The 15,693-nt window shown below is 49.0% G+C and overlaps 8 protein-coding genes across 8 annotated transcripts; 4 read left to right on the forward strand and 4 right to left on the reverse strand.

The window, feature by feature from the left end:
• The first annotated feature begins 60 nt into the window (after positions 1-60).
• On the forward strand, positions 61-1,246 carry BDV27DRAFT_121393 (F1F0 ATP synthase subunit d). Its single transcript, XM_032065355.1, has 4 exons — positions 61-190; positions 268-663; positions 747-833; positions 896-1,246. Exons 1-4 carry the CDS (start codon positions 182-184, stop codon positions 923-925), a joined length of 522 nt encoding a protein of 173 aa, XP_031932197.1. The 5' UTR covers positions 61-181; the 3' UTR covers positions 926-1,246.
• A 198-nt stretch (positions 1,247-1,444) lies between these two features.
• BDV27DRAFT_121394 (uncharacterized protein) lies at positions 1,445-2,958 on the forward strand (the record flags this gene model as incomplete). Its single annotated transcript, XM_032065356.1, has 1 exon — positions 1,445-2,958. Exon 1 carries the CDS (start codon positions 1,940-1,942, stop codon positions 2,954-2,956), a length of 1,017 nt encoding a protein of 338 aa, XP_031932198.1. The 5' UTR covers positions 1,445-1,939.
• On the reverse strand, positions 2,959-3,491 carry BDV27DRAFT_121396 (uncharacterized protein). The gene is made up of 2 exons (XM_032065357.1): positions 3,367-3,491; positions 2,959-3,296 (listed from the first exon to the last, which is right to left on the reverse strand). Exons 1-2 carry the CDS (start codon positions 3,385-3,387, stop codon positions 3,111-3,113), a joined length of 207 nt encoding a protein of 68 aa, XP_031932199.1. The 5' UTR covers positions 3,388-3,491; the 3' UTR covers positions 2,959-3,110.
• Positions 3,492-3,901: 410 nt separating this feature from the next.
• Positions 3,902-5,922, forward strand: BDV27DRAFT_21064 (uncharacterized protein). Its single transcript, XM_032076025.1, has 2 exons — positions 3,902-4,014; positions 4,099-5,922. Exon 2 carries the CDS (start codon positions 4,453-4,455, stop codon positions 5,851-5,853), a length of 1,401 nt encoding a protein of 466 aa, XP_031932200.1. The 5' UTR covers positions 3,902-4,014; positions 4,099-4,452; the 3' UTR covers positions 5,854-5,922.
• Positions 5,891-8,101, reverse strand: BDV27DRAFT_121399 (aldehyde dehydrogenase family protein). The gene is made up of 3 exons (XM_032065358.1): positions 7,787-8,101; positions 7,531-7,712; positions 5,891-7,459 (listed from the first exon to the last, which is right to left on the reverse strand). Exons 1-3 carry the CDS (start codon positions 8,045-8,047, stop codon positions 5,992-5,994), a joined length of 1,911 nt encoding a protein of 636 aa, XP_031932201.1. The 5' UTR covers positions 8,048-8,101; the 3' UTR covers positions 5,891-5,991.
• Positions 8,102-8,402: 301 nt separating this feature from the next.
• Positions 8,403-9,776, reverse strand: BDV27DRAFT_153388 (endonuclease III domain-containing protein; the record flags this gene model as incomplete). Its single annotated transcript, XM_032071769.1, has 1 exon — positions 8,403-9,776. One exon carries the CDS (start codon positions 9,774-9,776, stop codon positions 8,403-8,405), a length of 1,374 nt encoding a protein of 457 aa, XP_031932202.1.
• A 479-nt stretch (positions 9,777-10,255) lies between these two features.
• BDV27DRAFT_153389 (amidophosphoribosyltransferase) lies at positions 10,256-12,119 on the reverse strand (the record flags this gene model as incomplete). Its single annotated transcript, XM_032071770.1, has 3 exons — positions 10,256-10,778; positions 10,835-11,522; positions 11,582-12,119. 3 exons carry the CDS (start codon positions 12,117-12,119, stop codon positions 10,256-10,258), a joined length of 1,749 nt encoding a protein of 582 aa, XP_031932203.1.
• Positions 12,120-13,374: 1,255 nt separating this feature from the next.
• On the forward strand, positions 13,375-15,527 carry BDV27DRAFT_166383 (DNA cytosine methyltransferase; the record flags this gene model as incomplete). The annotated part of the gene is made up of 2 exons (XM_032074177.1): positions 13,375-14,819; positions 14,877-15,527. The coding sequence occupies 2 exons, from the start codon at positions 13,375-13,377 to the stop codon at positions 15,289-15,291; spliced, it is 1,860 nt and encodes a 619-aa protein (XP_031932204.1). The 3' UTR covers positions 15,292-15,527.
• Positions 15,528-15,693: the final 166 nt, after the last annotated feature.

Raw genomic sequence — 15,693 nt, forward strand, 5'->3', positions numbered from 1 at the left:
ATACACTGTACTCATGTTTCTTGGCTGTATTCGTTTGTGTTCGGAACACGGGAACCCATCGGTCACGTGAGAGACATCCCCATTCCAAACCTTTGCCGAGTTGATCCTCACTCCCGGAACCTCAGTCTTTGCACGTTGAACTCCCCCCTCCCACCGATATCCCTCCAATCCACACTTCAAAATGGCCGCCGTATGTCAATTTCGCCCTGGTGCTTTGGTTATGGTTGGTTGCAGAAAAATTCAAGTCCGCTAACAGTTCGTGTACAGCGCAGCGCCGCTCTTAAGATTGACTGGGTCAAGGTGACCAGCTCCCTCGGCCTCCGCGGCCAGACCGCTGCCTCTCTCCAGGCTTTCAAGAAGAGGAACGATGATGCCCGTCGCAAGGTTCAGCTTCTGTCCGAACAGCCCCAGACCATCGACTTCGCCCACTACCGCAAGGTCCTGAAGAACCAGGCCATTGTCGACGAGATCGAGAACCAGTTCAAGACCTTCAAGCCCGCCACCTACGATGTTTCCCGTCAGCTGAAGGCCATCGATGCTTTCGAGAGCCAGGCTGTTCAGAGCGCTGAGGAGACCAAGGGCAAGGTTGAGGCCGAGCTCCGCAGCCTTGAGAAGACTCTCGAGAACATCGAGACTGCCCGGCCATTCGATGAGCTCACTGTGGTATGTTTTGGCTTGGGTGGATTGTGTATGCCAACTTGGCAGGGGTGTAGACATACTGACCCGTTTCTCTTTCTTTTCTATAGGATGAGGTTGCCTCTGCCCAGCCCGAAATTGATGAGAAGACCGCCTCTATGGTCAGCAAGGGCCGCTGGATGCCGGCTGGTTACAAGGTGAGACCATCTATATTCGAATGTACGGTTATACGCATACTAATACGCGTCCTCACTTTCAGGAGCGCTTCGGCGATATGTCTGTTGTCTAAACTATCAGCATTATCTGTCATTTTACGCCTCTTTTCTCCTTCGACCAGTGTCATCACACGATGGGATTTTCTTTTGTCAAGCATGTTGGCCAGCTAGGATACCCTTTGCGTCTGGCAGTGTGAACTTGGTTGTGGGACGTGTATAGAAACAATGTGCAATTTAGAAGATGGTTTCCTACATTAACCAACAGCCTTGTTCTCTTTTTTTTATTGCTTCCGTAAACGATGTTCAACCCGTCGATGAATACTGCGAGGGAGTCCTCTTCTATTCTATAGCACTAGTGGATTGAAAATTCCTACCATCTGGTCTTCTCTATCGCACAGCTTATGAATATCTAGTAAGCGGCAAGTATGCTTGGAACGATGTTCCACGGTAGGTACAAGAGGTCAGGTCTAAATATATTCTACGGATATGAATACGCGAGAAGATTTTACGTATACACCAGTCCAATGTTTCCAAAGCGATTACTGCTTTGTCCGACAGAAACCTGATGTTGGGACCCCAGGGAGTTGTTTAGTTCCGCCTTTGGCGGTTGAACCTCAACTACTGACCTTTACCGATTCCTACGCGTCACGCCCGACTTCCCTAATTACACTTTATATCCCAGCGCTGCTGCGTAACGCGCAGGGGTAAAGTGAGTCACGGCGCTTAATTGCACCACTGTATATCACACAGCTTATCTAAATTCTCCACTGCTAGGAACAAGTGATCTGAGCCCCGCATCTCTTGCGGTCCGGAGACTGGCTGCTGTGAGCGCCCATCCTGGTATTTGCCCTGTGATCAGACTTGAGGCAATTCATCTGATTGCTTGCCAGCCTTGTGGTTTATTTCCCACAAACTGTCCGTTGATGACCGGTCAGCTGCGGGCAAAAGATATGACGAAAGGAGCTTTATCCCATCCGTCTCTTGTTTTATAGAGACCACAGAAAGACAAGACTTCGATGAGCACCGGTTGGATTCTATCAGAGATCCACTGCCCGCCTAAGCTTTTTTAGAACGGGTCCATCAGGCAGATGAATCAACTGTCACCACCGGGTCAGAACCGGTGTCATCTCGAAAATCTACCCGTGGAGATTATTCAGGAGATCTTCTTCCACTGCCTTGAATTCAATCTCCCACGCGCCTCTCTGTATATCTCCAGGGTTCTTTCTGATCCCACGGTCTACACTTGGCTTATCCGACTCGCCTTCAGCAGCGCGAACGAGAGCTCAAAGAGTGGTTTCTTTACTCCAGACTTTTTACCGCCGCCTCTGAGCTTCTTTGCGCTCTCTGAGCATCAGAGAAGGGATCTTCAAAGTGAAATCCTTGCTTCTCGTTGGTGCACACTACCCTTAATACGCAAATGCCAAAGGGAGTACGTGGAACATGCCATTCGCCGCAAATGTCGAGATCTAGACTTGGTCCCTGAAGATCACTATGCTCTAGCCAACATCAACGGTCGCTTCAGTAACCTAGAAAGTTGCGACAAAGGCTGGGGAGGATGCCGCAGTAAAGGCGATTTGATCCTGAAAGCTCGAGACCGAAACACCGACGTAGAGTACAAAGTCGCAGTATGGTTTCATTTTGGGGCGTTACAAGTCCGCAAGCCCAACAAGCTAGTCACCGACCTCGATCTCTTTCGCCTTCCGTGCTGCTTGCCGGAGCTGCCAGCTCGCATGCCAAACAAACTGCTCGGCCCACCTTGGACCGACACGAAGCTTGAATTGCTCCAATTGCTCTCTATGGACGCGTACATCGATGCAGACGACACCTTCACCCGTTCGCGGCGTATCCTCCGCCAGGTCATCCGGGACCGTGATTTCCCGACCTTCCAGCGACTCGTCAACATGCACATCCGCTGCCAGTGCTATAAATACCCTGTGCGCTGGCCTGTCCTCCCAAACCACTTCCAGGTAGCATTGAAGTACGCGGACGAGCATGACGATCCATTCCTCAAACTACTAGTCGAGCAACGATGGGATGATATCCCTTCAAATCTGCTGCATCTCAAAGACCAATTGATGTCTAAAGCGGGAGCGAGCCATATGTGATAACATCTTTAATCAGCATGCACTTCTATTAATAAAATCCATTGCTATAATACACATTTGGGGAATAGAACTGAAAACACAAAAGCTGATAGAAACCAAAGACGAAACATCAAGCGTATCCATCGTAACTCATAGCGCGCCGCGATTCACAATTTTAGATTCTGGACCGCCGTGTTCGCGTTGTTCCTCTCCTCCTTCGTCCACAGTAGCCGCAAGTCAGGCAGGAGATGATCACATCAAAGAGGGTGACGACGCCGTCGATAATCGCTTTGCAGACCGCGCCGATCGTATTGACGATACCCATGAGACAGGCACCGATGGCATGGAAGACGCTTTGGATCTGTGATCGGACGTTAGAATATTTTTTTCTGATCAGGCCAGAATGAAGGGGAAAGAGGAGGGAATCATACACAGGACACAACAGCACCCATCTTGAAAAGATATCAATGGTTAAGTCACTAGGTTGTTCTTGGTTTAAACAAAACACTGAATGGAGTAATGTATTGGTGTTTTTTCTTTCGTGGTAGAGTATAATATGTTTAAATTGGTCTGACCATAAAATCCCCCGAGCCCAGAATAGCACGAGATATATATACTATTTACATCCTCCGCCCCCAAGAATGAATTCACCACCACGCAACACTGACAATGATGTATGTCACCAAACAGCAGCGCCAACACTCGACAGCCCTTACTGCGCATACTAAATCCATCGCCCATCAGATTGCCATCTTGACCGCCATTTTCGTCATACTGACATGGAACCAAGAATCCCGTCCTGATTCTCGCCCGCCGAATCAGGCAAAGACACGAGGATCATTACCTATTGATCGGCTGGTGACTGAATCCGCATTCGCCACCTGGCAATTAAACTCTTCTGGTGTGAATCTTATTGTCGTTTTTATTATTCTTATTATCTGGAATGACATTCGTTCCTTGAAAAGCGTTTGAGTTGGGTCTGACGTCATGTGCCAGTAGTGAGCAGGATGACTAAGGTAGGGCTTGTCAGGTGGCTGAACAGCCCTATGGATTGGTTCCTGAGGAGCGGAAATGCATCTGTAAGTGTTGCCGCTTTAACCCCATGACCTGTGGACATACATGGACACCTATGTAAGATACCAGGAACTGAGATACAGTGATAGATTAGATTACACTGAGGCAATTGTGTTGAAACCTATATCTATTCTCACGACGTTGTATGTACTACATAGTCCAAGCTGCTATGATACTACACGTCACAATTGAAGTTGGCATCCCTAGTTGTTGTAGCAGCACTGCTCAACTACTAAAAACGGGAGAAAATTGAGAACCTCAGGCACCTAGAGTTTTTGTCTCTCGACCCACATCATATCAAACGTTGAATCTAGCAAATAAAAATACATGCGATCAACAACAACAAACTCCCGACCCGCCATGCCCGATAACCTCCCCTCCCGTCCAATGGCCTGCGACAACAAAAACTGAGCGACAAAACAACCCGCTCCGCGCCGCCGGGCATGCTCACGCCGATCCGAGTGCGCGGCCGTAGAAAAAAACGCCCTGCTCCTACCGAAGATGCAGGACCTCAACCCAAGCGCTCAAAAGGCCTCGGTGGGCGACCGTTAACGTCGTTCGCCGAACGATACAGCTCTTCCCAAAGCCAAGCCATCAGACGCGCGCAACGTCTAATCGCAAAACCGCCTAAACATCCGCGCAAGAAACTCAGCCGGCTGGAGACCCTACCGGTGGAACTGATTGAGAAGATCTTCCTACATTCGCTGAACGTCAATCTACCCCGGGCGTCGGCGTCCCTCGCCGCAACGGTGTCGAGCGAGCGGATCTACCGCGCTTTGATACTTCTGGCATTCTGGAACGATGTCCCCTCCTCGACGGGCCCGTTCGATGCCGTCTCCGCGACGGCAATTGCGAAGACCCTGAGGCCGTTGGATTATATTCCGCTTGACCTCAACGAGCGCGGCGCGTTGCAGAGTGCCATTTTGCGGTGTAAATGGTGCACAGTGCAGCGGCTACTGAGCCGGTTCCCGGATCTGATGGGCCTCAGTATTCAGCGATATTGGTTCAGTGCAGGAATCACGATGGCAGAAGACCAAGAGGAGAAGTTGAGACGGTTCCTTGTGCGCGAAGAGGACGAGGACGAGACCCGCAATTTCGAAGGCACGGATAAAGGTAATAGCCACTACACACTGTCCGTGTCACCGCTCGTGTCTGTAACAGTCACCTGCCACGAAACGGAGACTGTGCAGACGCACCGCATCCTCGGTATCACGGAGTTTCCGGAACGACTCCTCAGGGGCGAAAACGGGTTCACGTCAGAGACTATCGCCTACCTCGAGACGCTTCGACTCACGAGCGGATTCAATACTTCAGAGCTTATGGAAACGCATGTTTCTTTGTCGCGCGATGTCCTGCAGAAGGGTATTTATGCGGCTTTGGTAGAACAGAATTCTGAGGCACTTACTTCCTTACTCAAGATAGATGAGTATTATTTCCGGTGTAGGAATACGAACGTCGCGGTCACCAATAGTGTGCCGTATACGATTCCAGCGGAGCATTTTCGTACAGCTGTGCGGGTTGCGCGCGATGAGCCGGCACTGTTTCAGCTTCTTGTCCGCGCCAGTGCGGAGTCTGTGCCGGATGATTCGGATATCACGCAGTGGGCTATGGATCTAGATAATTCGTTTGGACGGTGGCTTCTTGATCTTATGTTGCAGCTGCCGCAGCGGATTGAGGCGGCGAATGCTAATCCGGCTGAAGGGGCGGTGTTCTATCTAGGGAGAGCAAATGGACAGGTAGAATTGGCGAGACGGTATTTGAATGAGGTTTTGGGGGTGGAAGAATTGGGGAGTTGGATGGAAGAAACTTGTCATGATTTTGAGAGCCAGTGGAGGTCTCTATAGAGACTACTTATTACGCACGGCATGGGTGGATTATCCTATCTTGTTTTCTACCATGTGTATTATATGATATTGTACATAGAACATACATTCAATGTCGCTGGTGACATTGCTCAATTAATAAAAATCGTATAACCTAACTTACATGTTCTTCAACAGCCTTAGTATACCAGTAACTCTTCCGGCCAGAGTCAACTGATATCCTGTTTCAACGACGCCCTTACACATTTCCCAAGCGCCGGTCCCATTCTGACGACTATCATCTCCCTTGCAGATAGGATAATCCACGCGTGGCGGGATGCGAGTCGCCATTAACTTGGGGAACCGGTCGACGCAGAGGGACTTGATGTTGCTCACACCACGCAGTCCTTCTTCTCCCGCAAAGCGACCGTATCCGGATCCCTTGACTCCACCGAAAGGCAGCTGCACGGCATAGTAGCTTCCAAAATCGTTGACAGATACCATTCCCGCTTTGATGTTTGAGACGCAGGCTGCGACGTCAATATGGTTGTAGCCGAAGACGCTAGCGCCGAGGGCGTATTCCGTTGAGTTTGCGATAGCGATAGCGTGGGGTACTGAGTCGGCGCGCATGAGGAGAAATACTGGGGCGAAAAGTTCGGTTTGAGCGATCCGCATGGAAGGTGTTACGTTCGCAAGGAGAGTGGGCGCAAAGTAATGACCATGAGGATACTTGGGGTGGTTGACACGTTTTCCACCGCAGATAAGGCTCGCGCCTTGTTGGACTGCGTCGTTGATCAATGATTCCAGGCGGTCGAAAGAGGCTGGGGAGATTAAAGCGCCCATGTCTGGAGCGCCAGGTTTCTGTTGAGGATCTTCGGGTTTGGATTCAAGGAGGACTGAACCAAGACGAAATGACTTAATGCGTGAAGACACATCATCCAGAAGTTTGTCGTATACTCCAGGCAAGGCAATGACTCGCTCAACACCAATGCAGTTTTGCCCAGCGGATTGAAAGACACCTCGCATGAGAATGGACGCGATAGACGAGATCTCGCTCACTGTTCTGGCATCGTCCAGAATGACGGCAGGGTCCTTGCCACCCAGTTCAACAGTCACTGGAGTCAGTGCCTTTGCTGCTGACTCGCAAACCTTGTGCGCGACCGGCCTTGATCCAATGAAGGTCAACTGAGCGATGTCCGGATGTGAGGTCAAGAAATCTGCTACTTCAGGCAAGCAGACAACGCTTTGCACAAGATCGCGAGGGTGACCGCATGCCGAAAGAGCGCCTCTCACGACTTCCAAAAAGAACGCCGAGGACCATGCAGTTTGCTCCGATGGTTTTACAACCACACCGTTTCCTGCAAAAATACCACTGATAATTGGACCGATGAAGTTATGCAGGGGATAATTCCAAGAGACGCAGGCCGACACCACACCAAGAGGCTCATAAGTGACCATGTTCTTCTTGTACATCATCAGGAAATTCGTGGGTCTCGATTCGGGCGTCAAAGCCTTCTCGCCGTGATCAATTGTCCATTTCAGCTTCTCTGCTGTTACAAGGATTTCTCCAAATGACGCGTCGACTTTAGTCTTTCCAGAATCCAGACAACAAGCGGTGACAAGTTCTTCCTGATGCTCGAGCACATATCTGTTGTTCAAATGGGTCTCAGTTAGGTACAGTTTCTGGCCGCAGCAATCGAGGCTATAGATGCAACATACTTAAGCAATGTCCGCAAAACCTTCCTCCTTTCAGCGAAACTAGTCCGGGCCCATTCAATCTGAGCCTTCTTCGCTGCTTGGATCGCTCGGTTGACGTCGTCAGTTGTTGCAGGTTTGATTCCGTTGCCTAGTATTCTTCCATCTGCAGGACAATAGCTTAAGATAATCTTGTCATTCCACGACTATAAGAGAGAAAACTAAAGTCAGCCATTGGCACTCCTCGAAGAAAGACAAACATGAAGACAAGTAAACCTACCCCTCTAAGTTGACCCTCTAGCACCTTTTTCTCCTCCCCCTGAACATCTTCCCACGCTTTACCCTTCCAATTGGTACGGACTTCGGGTGGAATTGGCACGTTAAATAGCACGGCAGCTTCTTTTCTTCCCAGGATGTAAATGTATCCTAGGTATATCGCACCGAGCGAGACAAGCGCGACACTGACCAAGGGAACTTGATCGCGGAGAGTTTGCGCAAATGGAAGAAGAGCTGGAGGGATGTACGGGGTCAGGGCCTCCATTTTGAAATCCAGACAGCTGAAATTGAGCTCCAGGAATCTGTCTGGAAGGTTTCAGGAGGCGGGCGAATGTGGGAGACGGAGATGCGCAGCGGAAGTGGTCCGATTGTTTTATCAGGCACTCCGATAGGGGTGCACGTGCCACCCATACTATAAAATAGTCCATCAGGCAATACATTTCCTTTCCCTTGCTTATTATCGTCTTGTAGGTTGAGCAAAGCATGTACTCTATTTGAACTGGTCTCCATACATGCACCTATTGTCTTACTTTTGAGATACACAAGGTTCCCCATCAGCAGAAATCTATCTATCAGATTGTCTATTTACATTGAAACGTGCTAAATCTTTCGAACCATCCTCACGCCTTCTCACTACGATGCTGCCGGCCAGTGCTCTTACGCTTGACAGGCGGCGAGGTCGCGGGTTCTCCCTTTCTCTTCCCGGTCCTTTTCACTAGGTGATCAATGACGCAGCCTTCGTCCCACCCGGCGGAAGATTGTCCAGTTATTGCTCGGCATCTTGGACAAGTCTTTCCATGTCGGATGAAGAGCTGATGAAGAGAGTACTTGAGGTGATTTGGAATCCGCACCTCGAGGTGGCCGAACGCCGTGATCTCTGTCGCCTTGTCCGGCGGTACCCAGCCGAGCCATTTGCAGATGCGGAAGATGTGGGTGTCAACCGCGAAGCACGGACGCTGTAGGCAGAAGAGCAGGACACAGGCAGCTGTTTTAGGTCCGATCCCGGGGTACTTGACTAGTTCCTCCATTACCTGTTCTGTGTTGAGGGTGTGGAGATGGTTAAGAGACAGGAAGTGTTGGTCTGCACATGCGATCTCGTACTGTTTGCTGTTTTCAGACTTCGGCATGAGATCTGACGGTCCAGCGTCCTCGCCTCTTACTAGGATTTCCCGACGTTCCTGGTTTTCCGTGTGTACCATATCTAAAATGGCCTTGAGGTTCTTGCTCTTGATATCGGCCAAACCGCCTCTCTTGATAGCTTCAAAAACATCTTTAAGTGGCGCTTGACGAACGGCATCCCAGTTAACACTCCCTTTGCCTATCCCCTCGTGGAGGATACCAAACTTCTGTACCAGCCCATTGAAAGCCAGCGCAGAATTGTTTCCCGACGTGGCACCACTAAGCAAAGTTCGAATAAGCGCATCAAGAACAGAGGGAACCTCTCCACAACCCGTTACAGTCAGAGACGGCTCTGGTATGGTAGTGGGGGGAGCAATCTCTCCATGTACGCTGGAGAGTAGCCTATTAACCTCTTCGCAGGCATCGGGGGTTGGATGGGGCCAATCTGGGAACGGAGTAATCCCGGGTGTTAGACGATATGGATTGGCCTTCTTGCTTTTACCTGTTGACACCGATCTTGGTGTTGTTGTGGCTTTCTCAACAGTCCTTTTCAGTTCATTCGAAATAGTGTCTATCACCTCCACCTTGACCCCTGATGATAAGGCGCTGGTCTTGTACTTTGGTTTAACCGATGAACCCAAATTATGGGGTAACTCATTCACAGCATTAACCTCTGACGCCGGACGTTTTGTCTTGCGCCTCTTGAAAGTAGACCTAGTCTTTGAATTGTTTCCAAGAGAAGACGACTGTTGGCCGGGTGATTCATTTTCCAAACTGAGCGGTTTAGTGGCGAATTCTTGCTCTGACATCTTTATTGCAGCTGCCAATGATGTAGCTTCTTTGGCAGCGGCGGACCTTGTTATGCGACGCTCCATGAGAATCGTGCGCCACCGAGAAGTTGCTAGTATTAAGAGTAGTAGTGGGGTTGCGCTTGGTGTTGACGACACAACTAAGTTTTCCCGCCAGGTACCACTAATGTTCTAAGTTATGGCTATAGATATGGACATAGAACGTAAATTGGGTGATGCAGTGGGAGGGAGTCATTTATTGGATATGGAAGTCCAGTTATACTGAATCTGGTGAAAGACATCACCTTCACGTGATCGGGTTAAATTACTTCCGTATCATCCTCACTGAAGCACTTGCTATTAACTGCCAGAAGCAAACTTTGTTCGTCATAAAAGTATAAAGTCTATAGGTCATGTCGTGCATACAAAAGGGTATCTGGATCCCTTTGCTATTGCGTTGCGATAACCATCACCAAGCAGATAGCCTTTCGTTCTCTTTAATCAACCGGCCACCAACTCCAGGACTCCAGATGATATGAATATACGGTCCATAAACTCATCAGTGATCATGGGTGATCGCCCATGTTGTGGATGCTAATGTCCATCCGGTCTTTGACCTTGGGATGCTCTTCGCTCTCCTCGGGTTTGCGGGTGCTGCAGAGGCTGACCTGTGGCACTTCAGACTCCCCCGGGGTTGATGCCGGAATGATGTTGCCGCGAGCATCCAATTTGACGCCGTTGGCAGCAATCTGAAAATCCTTTTCACTAGCGAAACCATGAGTTACGGCTTCCTTAGCCCGGTCCAAAGCCTTGATCTTGCGACCTTCGCCTCTGATCTTTTCCAGATGATCGAAGTACCCATCGGAAACAGGAGTGACGTAGTCACCACAGAACACACCGACTTCAAAGTTCTGCGGCTCGGCCAACCCATTCTCCTGGGCAATCTCCGCACAAGCGCCTTTCAGGTCAGACAAGGTCTGGTAGATGACGCTGTCCGCGCCAATGTGCTTGGCGATCTGCTCGGGGTCACGGTTATGCGCAACCAACTCGTTAGGCGACGCAAGATCAATACCATAAATATGAGCATGTCTGTGGAGATAGTTAGCAACGTGTTCATTACTCATAGATTGATGTGGATCACTTACGTGATCTCCGGTGCGCAACTGGCGAAGTAAACCTTCTTAGCGCCAGCCTCCCTCGCCATAGTCACAATTTCCCGACTGGTTGTTCCTCGCACGATGCTGTCGTCAACCAGGAGGACATTTCGGTCCTTGAATTCTGCTTGCATAGCATTCAGCTTGCGGCGAACACCCTTCTGTCGGGTCTTCTGCTCGGGCATGATAAATGTCCGGAAAACGTAGCGGTTCTTTACGAAACCTTGACAGTACGGGATGTCGAGATACCGAGCGACGGCTGCTGCGGACGTCGTGGAAGTCTCAGGGATAGGGATGACAACATCAATGTCCTTGACCACTTCCGGTCCAAGGACATCAAGAATCCTGGCGGCAAGGCGATCGCCCATCCGTTGACGGCTACGGTATACGCTAATGCCATCGATAACGGAATCAGGACGCGCGAAGTAGACATACTCAAAGATATCAGGAGCATAGGCCTTCTTCGGGGCGACTTGGCGGAACACAGGCTCGCCGCCCTTTTCAATGATGACTGCTTCACCAGGTTGAATGTCACGGATGTTAGTGAACCCAAGCTGGTGCAGAGCAACAGACTCGGAGGCCATCATATAGTCCGTGCCTTCGCCTTCGGCGGAAGGCCTGGAACCAAGAACCAAGGGACGGATGCCATAGGAGTCACGGAAGCCGACGAGACCAAAGCCTGTTCAGGTTAGCATTCTTATTCTGAATTCCAGAACTGAGATTGGCTGAATTACTTACCAGCTAGCATAGCGGTGCATGCCCAGCCACCTTGACATCTCTCATACATCCGGCTAAGACTGGCAAAGACATCATCCTTGTTGACCCGCGCCTTCTTGGTTTCGCTCAACTCATCAGCGAAGACGTTGAGCATGAGCTCGCTGTCACTATCAGTGTTGATGTGACGGTGAGCCTCAAAATCCAGATATCTCTTGAGTTCCGGAGCATTAATCAGGTTGCCGTTATGGGCCAGACAAATGCCATACGGACTGTTGACATAGAAAGGCTGAGCCTCAGCATTCGCACTGCTTCCGGCTGTAGGATATCTCAAGTGACCGATGCCCATGAATCCCGGAAGGTCTGCCACCCTGGAACCGTCGTGGAAAACCTTGGCCGCCATGCCGTTTGACTTCAGCTGGTAGATACGACCACCTGCAGCACAGGTGGCGATTCCAGCAGCATCTTGACCTCTATGTTGGAGCAGGTATAGCGCCTCGTGCAGGTCAACGGCGGCGGAAGACGACGGGTTCGCCTGGATCAGAGCAATGATACCACACATCTTGTGAATGTGATCGGATTTCTAGCGGATGCTTATGATTAGCCAATGCTCTCACGAAAGGATGAGCCGCGAGACAATATGAATAGCATCGAATATAAGATCAGGTCGGATTTTCTCCGCAAAAATGCTTAGGAAGTCTAACATCTATAATAAAAAAAACCGAAATTCATCATGGAAAGGAGGGGTATATTGATTGATAACCAGGCGGGGGATTACACCAGACAACTCACATGCTTGGAAGATGAATCAATTTGTCACACAGACACGCAATGGTGGGGAGACAGAGTTGGAAAAAATGGAACCAGTTTTGACTCTATCGAAACATAACAATAGTCATAGAGAATAAGGAGAGACTTTAATAGGTGACAAATCGTAATAAATCACACCCACGGAGGGATTGAAGGACCAAGTGGTGGCATGGTGAAAGGTTAAAGGAGAGAGAAAGAGTGAGGGAGAGGCAAGGGAGAAGAAGCCACCAGTTTTTATTTCTCTGGTCCTTTCCATTGCCTAGTCCGATTTTCCGATTTTTTTTTTTCTTCGAACTTCTCCACAGTAACGACAGAAAATTTGCGGGTGCCGCTCCGTTAACGGACCGGAAAAATCTCAACAGCCGGAGGGGTTGACTCCTCACGTGTCCACCGATGCTACCCAAAGCAGGTGGTCCCGTGACCAGTTAGTCATCATTCTTCAAATAAATTCAACCTTTCCGGATATGGAAATATAGCCCTCAATCATGGATGGTTTGTCCACTATGTAGACATTTGATGTAGACCTTTCCATGGATGCTTGTAGACAAACCACGATATCATGGGTATATTGAAGCATGGCTAAACACTATATCTTCACAGATTCTTTGCTATTCTTTCACTCCACTTTATGTTTGCTGTATTGTCTTTCTTTGTTTTCTTTCTTTGTGGTATTCACCTCTCTGCTACTCGATGTGACAAGTTGTGTTATATCTCAAACATATGTAGCCTTAGGTCAGCCACCAGTATCAATGAAGATGAATAGTTAAAAGGGGCCATAAAAGCAACTATTGTGTTTCTCTCTCACTTCATCTCATCATACTTAATACTCAATTCCCGATCGTCGTGTTACGTGTCTCTCTCTCAATCTTCAACTCATTCTACAGACACCTCGCCCTTCATTGTCTTAGAGCACCAGACAATATTTCCATTGCATTTGTATACTGAGCTTCATAAGCTTGCTACTTCTTTCATTTCTCATTACCAAGACATTAAGATATCTGCCAAAGATGTCCTCAATCCAAGCTCGTGAGGCATCAATTCTTGAGATAGCGGAACCCAGACCGACGACCCTGGAAGTTTATGACAGTGATACGGATAGTAGCGCTACGCTTGACTACGACTCGGACGGGCTTCGCCATGCGGATGGTGTGGTGATCGTCTCGGACAATCGTCCCCGAGACCCAACACCCTTTTTGCTGAATTCAAATGCAGCCACAAACCTGCGTGAACTAGTGGATCTTACCAACTCAACAGTTCAAACTTTTGATGAGGATGATTACCTTGTGGACGAGGAGTTTGAGTTAGTTCTTCAAAACTGGCAGCTGCATACCCCAAACCCAAGAGTGACAACATCGGCCGAGGAAATCCGTGAGACAACGAGACTCCCTGCTGGGGAAGTATGCATAGATGGCATACTTTATACATCAGGACAGTCACTCGAGCTTTATGACGGGTCCTACCTTAGAATCTGTACAGTTCTTAAGGATAGAACGGATGCAGTTTACTTCAGTGGCCGTCGGCTTCTAAAAACTAGAAATCACGCCGGAACCTACGTTCCTAAAGAGCGAAATGAACTTGTCTGGATTACCAACGTCACAGAAATCATACCGTTCTACATGGTTACGAAGTTTGTTACTATCAACTTCACCAATATTTGCAAAATCAGAGGCGATCCACAGAAAGCCGCGAAGCCCAACGACCTTTGGTGTCGTTTAAAAGAGACGCTAAAGGGCGGAGAAGTTTCGGTGCAATATCTATCATACATCGAAGCTGATGAAGGGCACAAAATTGAACCGGCTATATTACGACAGCTTTGGAGGGGCAAGACTCGAGCTTTTGGCGAAGAAGACCGTCCTAGAGACCGCTCCCCTGTAATTGTGCTAGACAATCCTGATCTTGTCGTTGATCTCACCTGTTCAGAAAGTGTGGAAGATCAAAAGAGACGGCGACAGTATACCTTTGGTGACGGTTTCTGTGGTGCTGGAGGAGTCTCATGTGGCGCTCGCCGAGCCGGTCTTTATAACAAGTGGGCATTCGACAAGTCTAAACACGCAACCTCTACCTATCGGCTTAATTTTGAGCATGCATATTGCGAGCTGAGTGATATCTTCAGCTTCCTGACAAGTGATGACGAGTTTTTGAGAGTCGATGTCAGCCATAGCTCGCCACCTTGTCAGACATTCTCTCCTATTCATACTATAGAGGGTATTCACGATGATGCCAATTCGGCGTGCATCTTCTCTTCCTTAAATCTGATTAAACGCGCCAAGCCTCGAGTACATACGCTCGAGGAAACGAATGGATTGCTTCTGCTTCGTCGGCACCGCGATACGTTTTATCGTGTGATAAATGATTTTATCGAGATTGGATATTCCGTCCGTTGGTGTATCTTGCGACTTCTCGAATACGGAGTCCCACAGATCCGGAAAAGGCTCCTCGTCATTGCTTCCGGGTAAGGAAACCCCGACAGTTGATGGTGCTTACCAAGATACACTGACATCGTCTATAGACCTGGAGAAACTCTGCCGCCTTTTCCGCGTCCCTCCCATGGTCCAGGATTAAGGGAGTACCCCAACATCCATGAAGCAATTTCCAATATCCCCTTTGGGGCGGCGAACCATGACGTACAGGCAGCACTAAGTCGTGGTCTCAACAAACCTCCCTATGATCCCTACCAGGCGGCTCGAACAATCACTTGTGATGGAGGTGATAATTATCACCCTTCAGGTAGAAGGAACTTCACCCATCGAGAGTACGCCTGTTTACAGACGTTCCCCGTAAACTTTCGATTCGGGCGTCATGAGGTCCTAAAACAGATTGGGAATGCCGTTCCTCCTTCGCTAGCTGACGCTATGTATAAGGAGATTATTCGGACACTGCAGGAAACGGATGAGGACGAAGTTCGCCGGAATTTGAGAGAATGACAATGATGACGGTTTCTGTGGCTCCAGGAATTATGTTCTTATCTTATGAATATCAATTCCTTTCGTATCTCGGAACTGGATCAACGGTTGAGCAGAGGATGAGACGTTGATCCGCCACATGCTTGTCCTTTCCGAGTGATAACCGCGGAAACAAGAGAATGCCGTCCGACCGCGGGACTTTTTGTTGGTTTGAAATCATCAACCCCCTCTTTCGGACCTTGCGAATTAGAGAGGCATGGTAGATTCTGTTCCTATTGAATCAGTTAGAAATGAATCTCTGGTAATTTTTTTTTTTTTTTCCAAATTGTTGAGAATCAGTCACCCCTGTCCGGATAGAATTCAATGGATCCCGAGGATCTGATTGATCAATGGACCGTGGGAATTGAGGGTTGATGCATAACC

The sequence above is a fragment of the Aspergillus caelatus genome, assembly GCF_009193585.1.
Source record: "Aspergillus caelatus strain CBS 763.97 unplaced genomic scaffold BDV27scaffold_15, whole genome shotgun sequence".
Lineage (NCBI taxonomy): Eukaryota > Fungi > Ascomycota > Eurotiomycetes > Eurotiales > Aspergillaceae > Aspergillus > Aspergillus caelatus.

What these genes read in the sequence shown, in the direction of transcription:
- BDV27DRAFT_121396 (XM_032065357.1), bottom strand. Translation starts at nt 3,387, where the DNA reads ATGGGTGCTGTTGTGTCCTGT. An exon ending in TGGGTGCTGTTGTGTCCTGT is followed by an intron (nt 3,297 to 3,366) that starts GTATGATTCCCT and finishes GTCCGATCACAG; the next exon opens with ATCCAAAGCGTCTTCCATGC.
- BDV27DRAFT_121393 (XM_032065355.1), top strand. An exon ending in CATTCGATGAGCTCACTGTG is followed by an intron (nt 664 to 746) that starts GTATGTTTTGGC and finishes TCTTTTCTATAG; the next exon opens with GATGAGGTTGCCTCTGCCCA. An exon ending in GGATGCCGGCTGGTTACAAG is followed by an intron (nt 834 to 895) that starts GTGAGACCATCT and finishes CCTCACTTTCAG; the next exon opens with GAGCGCTTCGGCGATATGTC.
- BDV27DRAFT_21064 (XM_032076025.1), top strand. Translation starts at nt 4,453, where the DNA reads ATGCTCACGCCGATCCGAGTGCGCGGCCGTAGAAAAAAACGCCCTGCT.
- BDV27DRAFT_121399 (XM_032065358.1), bottom strand. Translation starts at nt 8,047, where the DNA reads ATGGAGGCCCTGACCCCGTACATCCCTCCAGCTCTTCTTCCATTTGCG. An exon ending in TAGAGGGTCAACTTAGAGGG is followed by an intron (nt 7,713 to 7,786) that starts GTAGGTTTACTT and finishes TCTCTCTTATAG; the next exon opens with TCGTGGAATGACAAGATTAT. An exon ending in GTTTTGCGGACATTGCTTAA is followed by an intron (nt 7,460 to 7,530) that starts GTATGTTGCATC and finishes TTTGAACAACAG; the next exon opens with ATATGTGCTCGAGCATCAGG.